General features: G+C 42.7%; 1 protein-coding gene across 1 annotated transcript in view; it reads right to left on the bottom strand.

Annotated features, from left to right (window-relative positions):
- DCDC2 (doublecortin domain containing 2) overlaps positions 1–12862 on the bottom strand; it is a 70936-nt gene extending 58074 nt beyond the window's left edge. The window contains exons 1-2 of the mRNA XM_062568029.1: positions 12570–12862; positions 5802–5853 (exon numbers count right to left, since the gene is read on the bottom strand). Of these exons, the coding sequence (XP_062424013.1) occupies positions 5802–5853; positions 12570–12862 (345 nt within the window). The remainder of the gene's footprint in view (positions 1–5801; positions 5854–12569) is intronic.
- Positions 12863–14790: the final 1928 nt, after the last annotated feature.

Raw genomic sequence — 14790 nt, 5'->3', positions numbered from 1 at the left:
GGCTTTCCCATTCCAAAATCCCTTATTTTTTATGCACAATTACCAATTTTCTCTAACTATTCTCTTTTTCATATGCATAAGTATGATATTCTGAGGAAGATCTACAAAGGCAAAAATGGTGTCAAAGCATCAAACTGTCCTTGAAAGCCAGTGACTGTTAAAGCACCACAATTACCATTAGTATTTTTGCAAACTCAGCAGCATCCCACCTCCTTCCCTGCCCTAGGAATCGTTCAAAGCCTACCAAAGTCAATGACCACTGACAATTATGAACTACAGACATCAAATGAAGAGACACTACTGAAATTCCTGCTTCTTAGAAACATTTAGAAAATGCTCAGTATCGTTGTCATGTGTTTTGCTTCCATCATAAACTATACAACACTGTAGTAAGATGTCATTGTGGTCCTCCCTTATTCATCATTCTATACTACACTGCTCTATATAGAAAACTTCACTCAGAAGAACAGGGCTTTCCAGCAGTATGTCACAAAACAAACTCGGACTATTAGTTCAAGTCCATAGCTGGGGTATGGTGAATTCCCATGAAGTGTATAAAACAGCTGTTATCCATTAGCTGAACGTTTGGCCCATTTATTTTAGTCACTTAAGGTCCTTACACCAGTGAATTATTAGACTTTAAAATCCAGAAACTGGATTTAAAAAAAATCTATTATTGATATTAGAAATACTGTGAGATGATTTAGTTCAAGACCACCTCATAATTTATGATATGAGTAGCACAATGACTACAGGCTTTTTTAATAGTATTTTTTTAAAAGATCCAGTTCTGATTGATGGTCAGAATTGTAGGCCAAGACTACAATTATTTTGCAAGATTATAACAGGATTGTTATTATTGTCATATTTCAACTATTTTTATAATTACATTTATTTCTAAAAGAAAAGCCTTTGACATTGAACTGTTACGTGCAGTTGATAACACTAGAAAAAAGAAGTGCAAGATTTCTTACTTAACATGGGGCACTGTCACAATGCTGGCATGCTGACACTACTCTTGGGGAACAGGTAATTTACTCCTTCCACCTGATCCATCTTTCATTGAAGAGAGCCCAGATCAACTACTGACACTACAATGGTGTATTAGCAGTAGAGATCCTCATCTACAAACCTTTTGAGACAGAAGTAATGCGTCTCCCCAAACCATTCCACCACTGACCGTTCTTACAGACAATCACAACAGTTTGCATGTTCCATCTCTACATTAAAGAGATGTGTAATGTTTAATGAATTTATGTTTAATGAATGTATAAAGCTTAATGAATGATACAATATTATATATTTTATTAATTGCAGCATTGTAACAGCGTACTTAAATTACATTAAGACCCTCTCGACCAAGGCTTCCCCAAAGCTCCTCTTGTTATTTGTAGAGAACACACATCCTTACTAGCTGTGAGTTATTGTTGGCACCAGGTGTGTCAGGCAAGGCAAAGTGCACTTTACGGGTGCAGGAACATGGTATTGCAAAGCCCCAGCTAAATTTGAACCAAGGTATAACAGAGATAATGAACGCTCCTTTTGTCAGGGATAGACTCTCTCCCCGAATGTTAGATCTTTTCATCTTATTTACTTACTATCTTACTAGTGTCACAGACACTAAAGAATAATTTTAGACTAGTTCTCAGAATCCATGAAACAAAAAATATTTCTTAAATTTCTTGCTTTTTGCTCAGAAATACTTTCCTTGAAAAATCAGACTCGCAGATACAGATTTCAGTAAAGAAGAGAAAAAGAAATTCTGATGATCACTTACTTCATTTTGTTATTCCATGAGAAAAGTGAGAGGAGTTTAGTAAGAAACTCGTGCTTTGTATTTTTTCACCTACTCTTCATTCTGAATGTAGGTCACTATATTCACATCGTATTTCCAAAATGAATTCTTTCCTGTGTTAGTTTGACACAAGACTTGCATACAAATTTAAAGTAATTGAGATGCTGCCTTCAAAGAACAACATTAAAGCACTCCCAAAAGCAGATGTCAAACATTTGGCAGTTGAACTAACACAAAGGAAAACCTACAGCTGCATACAGATACACAGTGTATCTACAGACAGGTACTGCATATGTTTTGCTTCCTTTTGCCTCTCTCTTCATTAATCAGACTCAGAAAAGATATTTGCAATTGTTATACTGGAGAAAAACTTAACGCTGAGAAAACCTCAGTAGGTAGGAAATGCCAAATTAAGTGTACTTCATAAAACCAGAATTCATTCCCTTATGCATAAGTATGACGACTTTAACCACTGACTGTGAATTTCTCAAACACTGTTTCTGTGCTATCTATTTAAAGCTATCAGATCCTTGATAAATAGCACTATGCAGATACAGAACATCAAAATTATTGTTACCACCAAGACAGGCCCATATGCCTCCAAAGCTTGACCTGGGGCAAGCCAGCGCTAATAGCTTCAAGACCACCTCCTCCCCGGGCAACAGAAAAGCCCTGTATCAATCCTGAGTGTACTACTAACATTCAGGAATACTGGGGCACGAGGCCATTTATTCTGGGATTGCCCGTTCTTACAGACGTGTTCAGAGAAAGATCAACTTCTTGTGGGACCCAAGCAGCGGCCAGACCAGAGGGGAGGCGCGCCATCCTAAGGAGCACGCTTTATGAACAGTCATTGCTGTCCAAGGCTCAGATTAGCTGCAGCACAGCTGAAATCATGCAGATGCCCAAGTATCCAAAGAGCCAGGAAGCCCTGACCAATTTTATTTTGTTTGAAATATGTTTGGGCAAAACGAAGCGGCGGACGTCTTTAGGGAGAACAGGTTAATACTTCGGCATCAGCACAAAGAGAAGAGGAAGCAGTCCAGCAAAGACCCGTCTCAAAGCACACTGACAGTAGCCTGATGAGGTCTGCGAGACCACCACTAGGCTTTTTGTTCAGTATTTAGCACAGAACTCTTTGCTCTGACAAGGAGCTCACCAAACTAAAGTGAGACAAATAATTAACCAAGTAATTGTTCCCTTTCTTCCCTCCTCCCCTCACTCAGCCTTTCATAATACTAGGAACTCAGATGTGTTCCACAAATTTCTCTGTACATGCATAATTTCATGTTACTCTTCCTGCTGAAGCTAATAAGTCAATTTGTGTCTTTAAAACTACACATGGCTGTGCTTGCAGGACTGAACTATACATTTCTTTTTTTCTTTTGCAATGTTGTCATTCAGACATGCACGGATTTTTTTTTTCTTCTAATGAAACAAACATGGAAGGTTTTATTTCTGAAATACATTTTAAAATAATACCTGATGGAAGCAAAACATCTTTGTGGGCTAGCAAAGATGCCTTCAAGGCTCAATGAAAAAACATAATTTTGTATTTGCTGATGTAAATCCAACAGAATCAAAGAGAATAAAAATGTAGCAATATTGCTGCCCTCCCTAATCTTAACAGGTATGTAGTTTTTTCATTTCAGGATGAGGAGTGAAGCTTAAAAAAAAGGAAAAAGGTAAAAACAGATCTTGTTCTCTCAAAACATTTTAACATAAATGTATCTAGACATTAAACTTCTATCACCAAACCCTTGAAAGTTCATTCATAGACATAAATGATTAGGGCATGAAAATCGTGTTCTTCATATGCCCAGATGAACACCTTTTACTAGGTATCATTTCATTTTTAGGACTCCTCCTCCCAAATAAATCAACATGAGCAGTTAAACACTCCACAAAGTCTGTGGAGTTTGCAAACATAAGCCAAATGGCACAGAAAAAGCTGAATCCTGGTTTACTTCAAAGCTCTGAGACTGCTAAAAATGTTAAAATAATATACAATGAGCAACTGTATATTCCAGGAGCGAATTATAGAAATTTCTCTTACCAAACATGCAATTGTAAGTAAAGAAAACAACTACTACCACTTCCCAGTTCCTCTCTATTGAATTTCTATTATATTGAGAATCTTCTAAGGATATGCAGCAAAATCATCAGCCTCAAAACTGTCCTTAATGTAGCAAGCCCTGTGACAGACTTGATAATTGATAGCATCAGAGTATTTGGTTAGGAGCCTTCCATGAAGACAACCATCTTTGCTGAAAAGTGCATATGGAATTAGTCCCACTACACAACTTTAATAAAGGGAATTGCACATTGCAGTGAATGCAATCCACCACGTTTTCAGAGACAATCAGAAATGAATTTTCTCATTTTCCCTTTTCCCCCTCCTGGATATGCAAGAATTACTTTCTTTTTAACCCAGACATTATTTTAGCATAAAATATAATATTCAGATGTACAGAAAAACAGTAAAGACCATTTTGGGGGTTCAGAACTCTGCCTTATGAATGGAAAGTCCAGGTAAATGCAACAGTGATAGTATACAGACCTTTTATCTCAGAAGTAATTATAATCTCTTATTTAGATCACAATTTAAGCTGAGATGAATTACTCAAATCTCTGCTCACCTTGCAACATCACAATAACTAGTTTAAGCAAGATTTACCAATTTTGATCAGAGGACACTCAGGACTGGAATAAGAAAATGATGGAGGACAAAAATTGAAAATACGGATAAAAGATATGGGAAAGCGTAGACAGCGTATATGTGCAAGTATGTTGCTCTATTTTAAACACACTTCAGCAATGGAGTATAACCGTCCCACCTCATCAGTGTTTAATTATTTTTTCTTATTTTTCAAAATTGTTTTCTTTCCTTTGTGAAAAAGACCCAAAATAACAGATATGAATAGCTACACAAAACAACAAAACTATCTCCTACAATGTTCTAGCCAAGTGCATACACAAACAAACAGAAAAATAATCAATTTTACAGTAAGCTCAATTGGTACTTGTAAGAGCAAATCAAATCTCAGACTTCCTGTTGAATTTGATCTTCCTGTGGATGGTGCTCATTTAAAAAAAACAAAAACAAAAAAAAAAAAAAAACATGTTACAAAGCTATGACAAACCTTAGCAGTCACTGCTCGTGTCATATTTTACAGCCTCAGAATACAAGGTATCAGAGTATCACAGCAGATGTCATTATGGCACAAAGCCTATTCAATTTTGAGGGTCTTTTAATATGTCTACATCCTTCAGACATTATTACACAAACCATTAAATTGCTGGAAATATGACATGAGAGCACAAACCAAAAGGAAAGAAAAAATTTGTGAGATGGCACTTTTTGTCAGGTAGAAGCTTATTGGCAAAGATTTGCAATACATCATATCTATTTCTATACAGAATAAAACTGTAAAAATAATACAGAGTTGTATGTCCCACATAAAAACAGATATTAGATTTTCTGAAAGATGTGAATTTGAAGGATTATGAACTAGGACTCGTTAGAAGTTTTCAACCAACACCAGATTTCACAGGAAAAAAGCATTTTTGTGCTTGCAAATGAATAACCAAGTTACTCAAACAAAAATATCTTTTCTCTAGAGAGAATACCAAGTTTTGAAGGAAATTCATTGTCCAAAATTCCCAAATTTCTCTACTTAAAATTGTGCTTTTCATTTCCATCGTATTTTTTCTGCATGAAAAAGACCCTTTAGGTTTATGAACATCTCCAATGACAACACCATAAGATTTTCTTTATGGAAAGTTTATTATTGGATATGGCAATTCAGAAAGCTGAGATTAAGAAAAATAGTTCAAATTCAGAACAATCAGAGTTATAATCACTGAAATACTACGTTCAGAATACTAGATAATTTTATCATTTCTGAACATAATAAATAAAAAATCCAAGAATTTCAGGCATAAACGTAGAGATGTCACTAGTATTAACAGTAGGCTTATTCTTTAAACATTTCAGACATCTTACCTCATTATTGACCTCTGCAGGTTTTTTCTTTGTTTCTCCTATATCCAAATAGCTGTGGAAGGAAAACAGTATTAAAAATTTACAGAAGCACGTAACTTGCACAACATAAATATTTCATACTATTTCTTTTGCCACTTGAAGCTTTGAAAATTCATCATGCCTCAAAATAACATAAATAGTGCTTAACTAAAGATTTTAATGAATGAGTGTTATTCTATTATATATCTGCAAGTTAGCTCCCTGGACTTATACAAAAAATGAGGGAGAACTAACCATCTGACTTCAAGTCTCTGGTGACTAGAACAGACCCTCAGTAACCCAGCTCGCAGGAAGAAGCTCATGTACTACTGAGGTAGATCAATCTCAGGACAATATCAACTTAACAGAGCTTTCAAGGTCATTATCTTGCCTCTTAGCTTCTCACCATAAGCCTCTGATATATTTAAAGCCTTCCTCCATACCCATGGCTAAGCAGCGGCATTGGCTTATTTTTTCAAAAGGATCTCCACCACCTGTGTTTCAACAGGGCTTAGACACATCTGAAAACTCTATGTTCTGGCTTCTCATAGCTTTGATGTAACAACATCATCTTCACAGTTACTTTCTTTTATGAATAAGCAAAACGCAAGCCTTGACTGGACAAGAACAAGTGACCTACAGACTGCCAAGCAAACAATCGTTATTGCAGACAATCATGCAGATACCCAGACTGAACTGACTCTGTTCCCTTGTTGTCACTCTGAAAGCCACGACAGTCAGCCTGCTCATGAATGCCAGCTCTCAACAGGTGCAGGCACCTTGAGATGTTTCTGGATCTCAGTGCTATCACTGCTGTTGGAGGAGACCCCTTAATGGGCAGTTACATCTCTGTACAGCAGCACCTTTTAGCACCTCCTGCCAAAATCCAAACAGAAGCACAAAAATGGCCAGACCATCTATTTTATACCAGAAGTACTGAATTCAATGGTAAGTGGTCAGTATTTATTGTAAGTTCTCCCCACTCCCATTTTCAATGAGACACCACAGCTGCTTTGGCAGGCTTTTAAGGCTAAATAACCCTATCTGAGATTCTTCTCCTGTATCTGATGGTAAGCACCACTGCAAGCTTACCAAAAGACTTTGGAGCCCAGAAGACATCTGCAGTCCTCCAGCAATGACTGTAGTTAATGACTGAAGTAAGACCTGCCTGCCATCAGAAACTCTTCTGCCTGACAAAAGTTTAAATTTGTGAAACCTGAATCAAAGTACAGAAGCAAGACAAAAAAAAAAAAAACCCAAAAAACAAAAAAAAACAGAAAAGAAAAAGCATCATTCATTCTTTGAAGAAATAGAATCACAGAATCATAGAACTAGTAAGGTTGGAAGGGACCTCTGGAGATCAGCTAGTCCAACCTCCCTGCTCAAGCAGGGTCACCTACAGCATGGTAGGCAAGGTTGCATCCAGGCGGGCCTTGAAGATCTCCAGAGAAGGAGACTCCACAACCTCTCTGGGCAACCTGGTCCAGGGCTCTGTCACTCTCATAGGGAAGAAATTCCCCCTCACGGTCAGGCGGAACTTCCTGTGCTTCAATTTCTGCCCATTGCCTCTTGTCCTGTCACATGGGACAACTGAAAAGAGTTTGTCCCCATCCCCTTGACACCCTCCCTTCAGGTACTTGTACACATTGATAAGATCCCCCCTCAGTCTTCTCTCCCCCAGGCTAAACAGGCCCAGCTCTCGCAGCCGTTCCTCATAGGGCAGGTGCTCCAGCCCTCTGATCATCTTCGTAGCCCTACGCTGGACTCTCTCCAGTAGCTCCATGTCTCTCTTGGACTGGGGAGCCCAGAACTGGACACACTACTCGAGATGAGGCCTCACCAGGGCTGAGGGGAGGGGCAGGATCACCTCCCTCCACCTGCTGGCAACACTCTTCCTAATGCACCCCACGATACCATCACCCTTCCTGGCCACAAGGGCACACTGCTGCCTCATAGTCAATTTGTCATCCACCAGCACTCCCAGGTCCTTCTCTGCACAGCTGCTCTCCAGAAGCTCAGCCCCCAGCTTGTACTGGTGCCTAGGGTTATTCCTCCCTACATGCAGGACTCTGCACTTGCCCTTGTTAAACTTGATGAGGTTCCTCTCTGCCTAGCTCTCCAGCCTGTCCAGGCTGCACAGCCCTCTGGTGTGTCAGCCACTCCTCCCAGCTTGGTATCATCAGCAAACTTGCTGAGGAGGCACTCCGTCACCTCATCCAGGTCATTGATGAAAAAGTTGAACAGGATGGGACCCAGTACTGAGCCCTGGGGGATGCCACTAGCCACAGGCCTCCAACTAGACTCCGCGCCACTGATGACGACCCTCTGAGCTCTGCCCTTCAGCCAGTTCTCAAACCACCTCACTGTCCACTCCTCTAAGCTCCCACTTCCTGAGCTTCTCTAGGAGGATGTTATGGGAGACAGTGTCAAAAGCCTTGCTGAAATCAAGGTACACAACGTCCACTGCTCTCCCCTCATCTACTCAGCCAGTCATTCCATCATAGAAGGCTATCAGATTGGTTAAGCAGGATTTCCCCTTCCTGAATCCATGCTGGCTACTCCTGATCACCTTCTTTTCCTCCACATGCCTGAAGATGACATCCAGAATGAGCTGTTCCATCATCTTTCCAGGGATGCAGGTGAGGCTGACTGGCCTAGAGTTGCATGGGTCCTCCTTCTTGCCCCTTTTTGAAGACTGGAGTGACATTGGCTTTCTTCCAGTCCTCAGGCACCTCTCCAGTTCTCCAGGAACTTTCAAAGATGATGGAGAGCAGCTTGGCAACGACATCCGCCAGCTCCCTCAGTACCCGTGGGTGCATCCCATCCAGTCCCATAGATTTGTGGATGTCTAGCCGGCCCAGAAGGTCTCTAATCCTATCCTCTTCAACCAAAGGAAAGTTTTCCCTTCTCCGGACTTTCTCCCTCACATCCAGGCTGCAGGATTCTTGAGGGCTGCCCTTAGCAGTGCAGACTGAAGCAAAGAAGGCATTCAGTAATTCTGCCTTCTCTGTATCCCTTGTCACCAGGGCCCCTGCCCCTTTCAGTAGTGGGCCCACATTTTCCCCAGTCTTCCTCTTGCTACCGATGCATTTGAAGAAGCCCTTCCTGTTGTCCCTGACATACCTTGCCAGATTCAATTCCAGCTGGGCCTTAGCCTTCCTCATCACACCTCTACATACTCTGACTGCATTCCTGTAATTCTCCCAAGTAGCCTGTCCCCTCTTCCACATTCTGTGTACTTTCTTCTTCTGTCTGAATTTGACCAGGAGCTCCTTGCTCACCCATGCAGGTCTCCTGCCCTTTTTGGTGCACTTCTTACTCATAGGGATGCGTCGCTCTTGAGCTTGGAGGAAGTGATCTTTGAATAGTGACCATTTACCAACAAACCCACATGGCCCCAGTGATGGCCACAAGGATTTCAAGGCTTCAAAAGCTTGGAACAGTAAGATATAAACGGCTTCCAGGCAATGCTTGAAAGTGGACAGCAAAGTTTTGGAAAAGGTTGATCTAAGTGGCCAAAGTTTCACGGCAAACCATCCAAGTTTCATGTTCAAAAAAGAAAAACAAGCAAACAAACAAAAAAAAATTGTTGCACCTTCTCCATGCAAAGAAGAGTAAATTCCCTTGAGACCAAAAAGCAAAAGCCTTATAGCTGACAAGACTAAAAAGAAATAAATGCCTTGGGAGGAAAGTTCCAACAGCATATACCAATGGTTGTTGACCTGAGGTCCTTGTTCTGTGGGCATCTCCACATTACTTCTAAGAGAACTTTCTGAGAGAAAGTGACCAAGAGAAGCAAATCTATAATCAAAGGCTTAAACTCCCTATGTAGAGGTCTGGGTGTTCACTTGACAAATTTCATCGGTCCACAAATCCAAAAGATTCAAATAGGACTGAAGGCTTATCTCGGGATAAGGATACTCAAAAAGTCACAAACCACTAACTTTAAGAGATTATTCCCACTTGTAAGGAAAGTGGAAATACTTCTACATAACGGCTATCCAAGCAGTGATAAAACTGCAGCAGTATCTGAACAGATACTGCTATAGTGAAGACAGTCTACCACGAATTAATAGGCACAGATACAAGGTAAAAGGGCAAAGGAAGAAGGGTAGAGTAGCATGCTGAAAAATATGCTAATCCTTCAAATCCTTCAAAACCACAAACATCTCAAGCTTTCACAGTTTCTGCAGAACTCCACAGAAGTGGCAGGCCTGAACACGCACTATCATTGATAACTGCAGTAAGTACAAGATCTCCAACCTCCCTGCTTGTACGCATGCGAAAACCAGCTTGTACTCACTTAGCATACCTGTAAATGACAAAACAAGCTGCGAAGTTTGTTATATTCTGTGAAAATTTCCCATACTGGCTTAATCATTCTTCTTTCAAAGTTCCTACTTATTTTTCTAAAAACAGATTTTTTCAAATGCTATTTTATTTTCATTTTTTAAATTAAATATTTCAGCAGTTTATATTGACTATGTGTCCTCAGAATTATACGCCTCCTGACATTAAAATTGACGGCTTGGAACGACTAAGATTCATGTCCTGTAAGTGAAAGCAGTTAAATCTTGAATTCTCCAAGGATAAGGAAGAAAAATGGTCAGTTTTCAGTCTCAGGTGTCTGTGAAGAAACAAATGCACCATTTGAAACAGAATGATGACACCTTCAGTTTCTGCTTTTGCTTCCATGCTCCCTCCATATCATTACACTCGCATTCATCAGTGCCACACGTCTTCATTCCAAAGTTCACCTTCACTTAGTGCACCACGGCAATGAACGCGTCTAATGAGCATCACTGCAACAATTCGGAAAAGAAGCTACAAACTTTTTGCTGCTCTAAGACCAGACAGGGTCCTTTTATGACAGAAGCTTTGGTTCCCCTCAGCTGTGGCTGCCATATCCCTGTCTGACCCTACACAAACCTATGCTCTTTGTTCTCACTTTTTCTCAACTCTCAGTCCTTCCAGAAAGCCCTCCTAATTAATCTCGCTTTTCTTCTGACCTTTCTGGCCAAGAAGTCTCCCTCGTGTCCCCTCGGTGTATTGTCTACAATCTAGGTAAGAACAAGACCAACATTAAACCCTTCAGCCTGTCTTAAAAGAATGCTTGTAAAACCATTGCCTAAGTTTATAGTCCTATATAAAAACTAACAGAGAAGAATCTTAAGTCAGAATACACAAATGAAAAAGATCTTAGGCAGCTCATTGCCCCCGACTTGCTCCCAGCACACAACTACAGCACGCTGTCACCCGGTATATAAAATAGTCTGCTTCTACCGGGTGCTTTAAGTCACTGCTTCTTTAAGTATTCTCTTAGTAGACTGCAGATACTGAGGTATTTTGTTGTGTGTTAACAATCATAAAACTCTATGTGAAATCACAAAAACAAATGCCTTTTCCCACCAAAAATAAATCCAGAGAGCCCAATTCTCTACGTGGTGCATACTGGTGCCACACATTTACTAGCTTTCAGCTTGCCTAGTGAACATAAAACACATTTAGGGAGGTGAAACATGATTTGCTGACAGCTATTTAACAATTTTAAGCCATTCACAGAATCACAGAATTTAATACCAAAAGGTAGAGTAGATTTTTCTTGGAAGCTGAGCAATGCATTTGACATGGAAGGGAATACAGAATGGGGTTTATATTAGCCTGCCATACACCTTTCTCCCCAGCTTTGCCACTTAAGCATGAGACACTTCAATAAATCTTTAGAAGTAGACTGTGACAAAAATAGTAAGATTGCTGATAGAGATTCTGTTCAATATCCAGAGAATTTCATCCTGAAATGTACCTAGCATTCCTGGAGAATGTAGACTTTACAACACTAAAATGAATGAGGTTTGATCATGGGGGCTTCAACTGTCCCCAGAAAGGAATTCTTAATTTTGAGAGGTCTTTTTTAATCAGTTGTAGGAAAAAAACACCACAAAGATTGAAACATATGATAAGGCAATCAAGACAGTAAAGTTCACTGCCAGTATTAAGGATCATTACTGATCATATTCAGAGTCACTGGGAAACAAACACAACAGCCCAAGCCTCCTCTACAGTATTTTCCCAGTCACTCCCCAGAAAACAGAGAAAGTATCAGCATAATTCTTGGTGCCAGGGCAGGGAAAAGAAAGGAATTTGTCATCATTTAATTAACAGAAGAGACCCAGCCATTCTGATTTTAAAAAGGCTGCATACCTACTTGCAATGAACAGACTGGATGGAGACACAGATAGCTGGGTAGAATATTCTAGAGTTTTTTAAAAATAAGCAAGAAAGGAAATGTTGTGAATTAAATTCCAGGCTCATCAACTGGACCACAAAACTGTCAACACTCCACTTTTCTGGAGCTTTCTTTCTAATATCACTGAGTACAAATACCGACACTTGCCCCTCAGTTAAGCACATGCATCACAACAACATGCCAGTGCAGTACGTCCTTTGGGTTAAAGGACTGTTTCTTCTTTGCTAGTATCATGTCAAGGAACTGGCACTGTGTAACAGATGGCAACAGCAGCCTTTCTGTGGCTCACCTCCAAAGCTCTGTTGCAGCGTTTCTGTTATATGTACCTTTCTTTCATCTTTTCTTTTTCTGCCTTGTCAAAAGGACTTTTAGTCCTCCTTGCACAATGCCTAAAAAAAGAGGGTCATGGTCTGTGATAGTGGTTCTCAAGCATTGCCGCAGTGCAAAACAGCAAATACTGACACTCAGGTTGCATTTATCTAAGTTACTTCTAAGCAACTCACTTGAGTTTCTTGAAGGCTTCCCTGCCACCAGCCACGTACTGCTCTCCACTCTGAAGCTCCTCCAGCTGCCGGATGCGATGCCCACCCCGGGGGGTATAGATGTTACGCACAGCTCCAAAGGGTGCCTTCACCCCGCCCGTTACCTCTTTCAGGAAGACCTCGAAGTTGGACACTTTCTTCTCGTTGACAACAATGCGGCGCCCCGGGAAGAACGGGTCCCCGTTGCGATACACCAGCACGCTCTTCACCGTGGGCTGCGAGAGGCAGGAGCCCTTAGCACCCGGACTACTCATGCTCGGCGGCCTCCGACCTCGTGCGCAGCGAAAGCCACCGTGGGGCAGCACCAGCACCTGTTTATTCAGGAGACGGTTCCCACCTGAGCACCCCTCTCACCTCCGCTCGGCCACTGCCCACCCCGGGGTGAGGCATGTACGCCCACAGCGGGGCCCCACGCCAGGGCCCACCTCCAGGAGGGAAAGGAGAGAGCCGGGAGCGGCAGGGAGGGATTAGGGCCACCCCAGGGTTTCCCCTACGGCACTTCTCAGCCTCTCCAGAGCGGCTCCTCCTAGGCAACCGGTTCCCGGTGCTCCCCGGTGCGCGGGGAGGTTAGCACCGACTGCACCAGCCCACACGGAAAAACATCGCACGGCGGAGCTGAACCAGCAGCAAAAGGCACCGGGAACAGCAGGGGACCCATAACCTCCCCGGGTCTTTATCCTCGGGCTTTGCCGCCGTCTGGGAAAGCAGCCTGCCTCTCTCACCGCTGGTTCCCTCTGGGAACTTTATCCCGCTGCGGCGCCTCCTGTCCCTTGCCCAGCCAAGCAAGACCTTGTCGGCAGGCCAACGGGCTCAGCCCCAGCCAGCACAAAACTGCGGCTGAATTATTCACCAGGCCGCTGCTGGGGGAGGAAAAGAGAGGAGAGCGCGGGCTGGGAGAGGGACGCGAGGGCGCGGGGCGCCCAGGGGACAGCAGGAACCGGCGCAAGGGGCCTGCACCTGAGCCGGGGGGCGGGGGGGGGGGTAAGTCCCCACTCTTCCTCCTTCACCTCCTCCTCGTCCCCCCCCTCCAACCCCCCCTGGGGCCGGGGCCCCCGCCCGCCTCCCCCTGCCCCGCGGGCCGGGGCCGGCGCGGGGGGGGGGGGGGGGGGCAAACGCTGCGGGCCTCGCTGTTGCCACGGCGACGCGAGAGGGCGGCTCCGCCTCGCGCGCGGCAGCGGAGCCGCCGTTAGCGGGCAGTAACGGTCGCCGCACGCCCGCCGGTTGAGCCGCAGTTGAGATACAGTAGTCGGCCCGGCAGCCGCGGGCTCCGCCAGCCCCTCCGGGATAGCAGCGTTATGCGGGCGGTGCCGGCAGCACGGCGGGAACAGAGCGCAGGGCTCGGCACCTTGAGCACGCAACGCGCCTTTCAGACGCCTCTCAACCGTTCAGCTGGACGTACCAGCGGCAGCACTCAGTAAAAGGGGCTTCCTAGAAAAAGAGTGATTGAGACTTTGTGTCGTGGCTTCCCTTAACTTCGTTATTTGCATTCCTGAAGTGGTAAACGGCTTTCCCGGACTCCCACCGTTCTTTGGCCGCACACATCGGATACCCCCGGCCCTCCTAAGGATCTGGGGTGTGTTGCAGGAGCGAGTATCGCTTCTGCAGAGCTGGCCCAAACGTGCACTTCTCTCTGGGTAACTTCAGTTTATCAGATTCAGAGGTGACTTGCTCCTTTTAAACCAAGCTGCAGTTCAAAGTACACCATACCCGGATAAATGACATGGATATCCCTGGCTATAATTTCATTTATTCCTTCCCCTCAAAAAAAAAAAAAAAAAATCTAAGAACAGTAGAAAAAAAGTGTAGAATACTGTGATTAAAAGAACATAATGTAAAGTCAAATTAGGTTAATTTTGATATGAAATAGCATAAGCAATAAATTAACATACATATTAAGGACTAGATCTAATTTCTACCATAATCAGAAGATTCCCATATATTTCACAGAGAAGTAAATCATGGTATCAGTCTGACACCATATCCATCTCAAACTACTGGTGAACAAATGATCCACTTGATGCTGCATTTTCCCTGATCATTTTCAGCCAAAGATGATCTCTAGATTGTCCAAAGTATGGGAAATAATTTTGGATATTGCATTATCAAAGTAAAAGATGTTATTGCTCAATTATTAAAAATGATAAAAAGCAAGCTTGCATGCATCCTATGGGCTTACTTAATG

The sequence above is a fragment of the Rhea pennata genome, chromosome 2 (genome assembly GCF_028389875.1).
Source record: "Rhea pennata isolate bPtePen1 chromosome 2, bPtePen1.pri, whole genome shotgun sequence".
NCBI lineage: Eukaryota > Metazoa > Chordata > Aves > Rheiformes > Rheidae > Rhea > Rhea pennata.
This window is presented reverse-complemented; position numbering and strand designations above follow the sequence as displayed.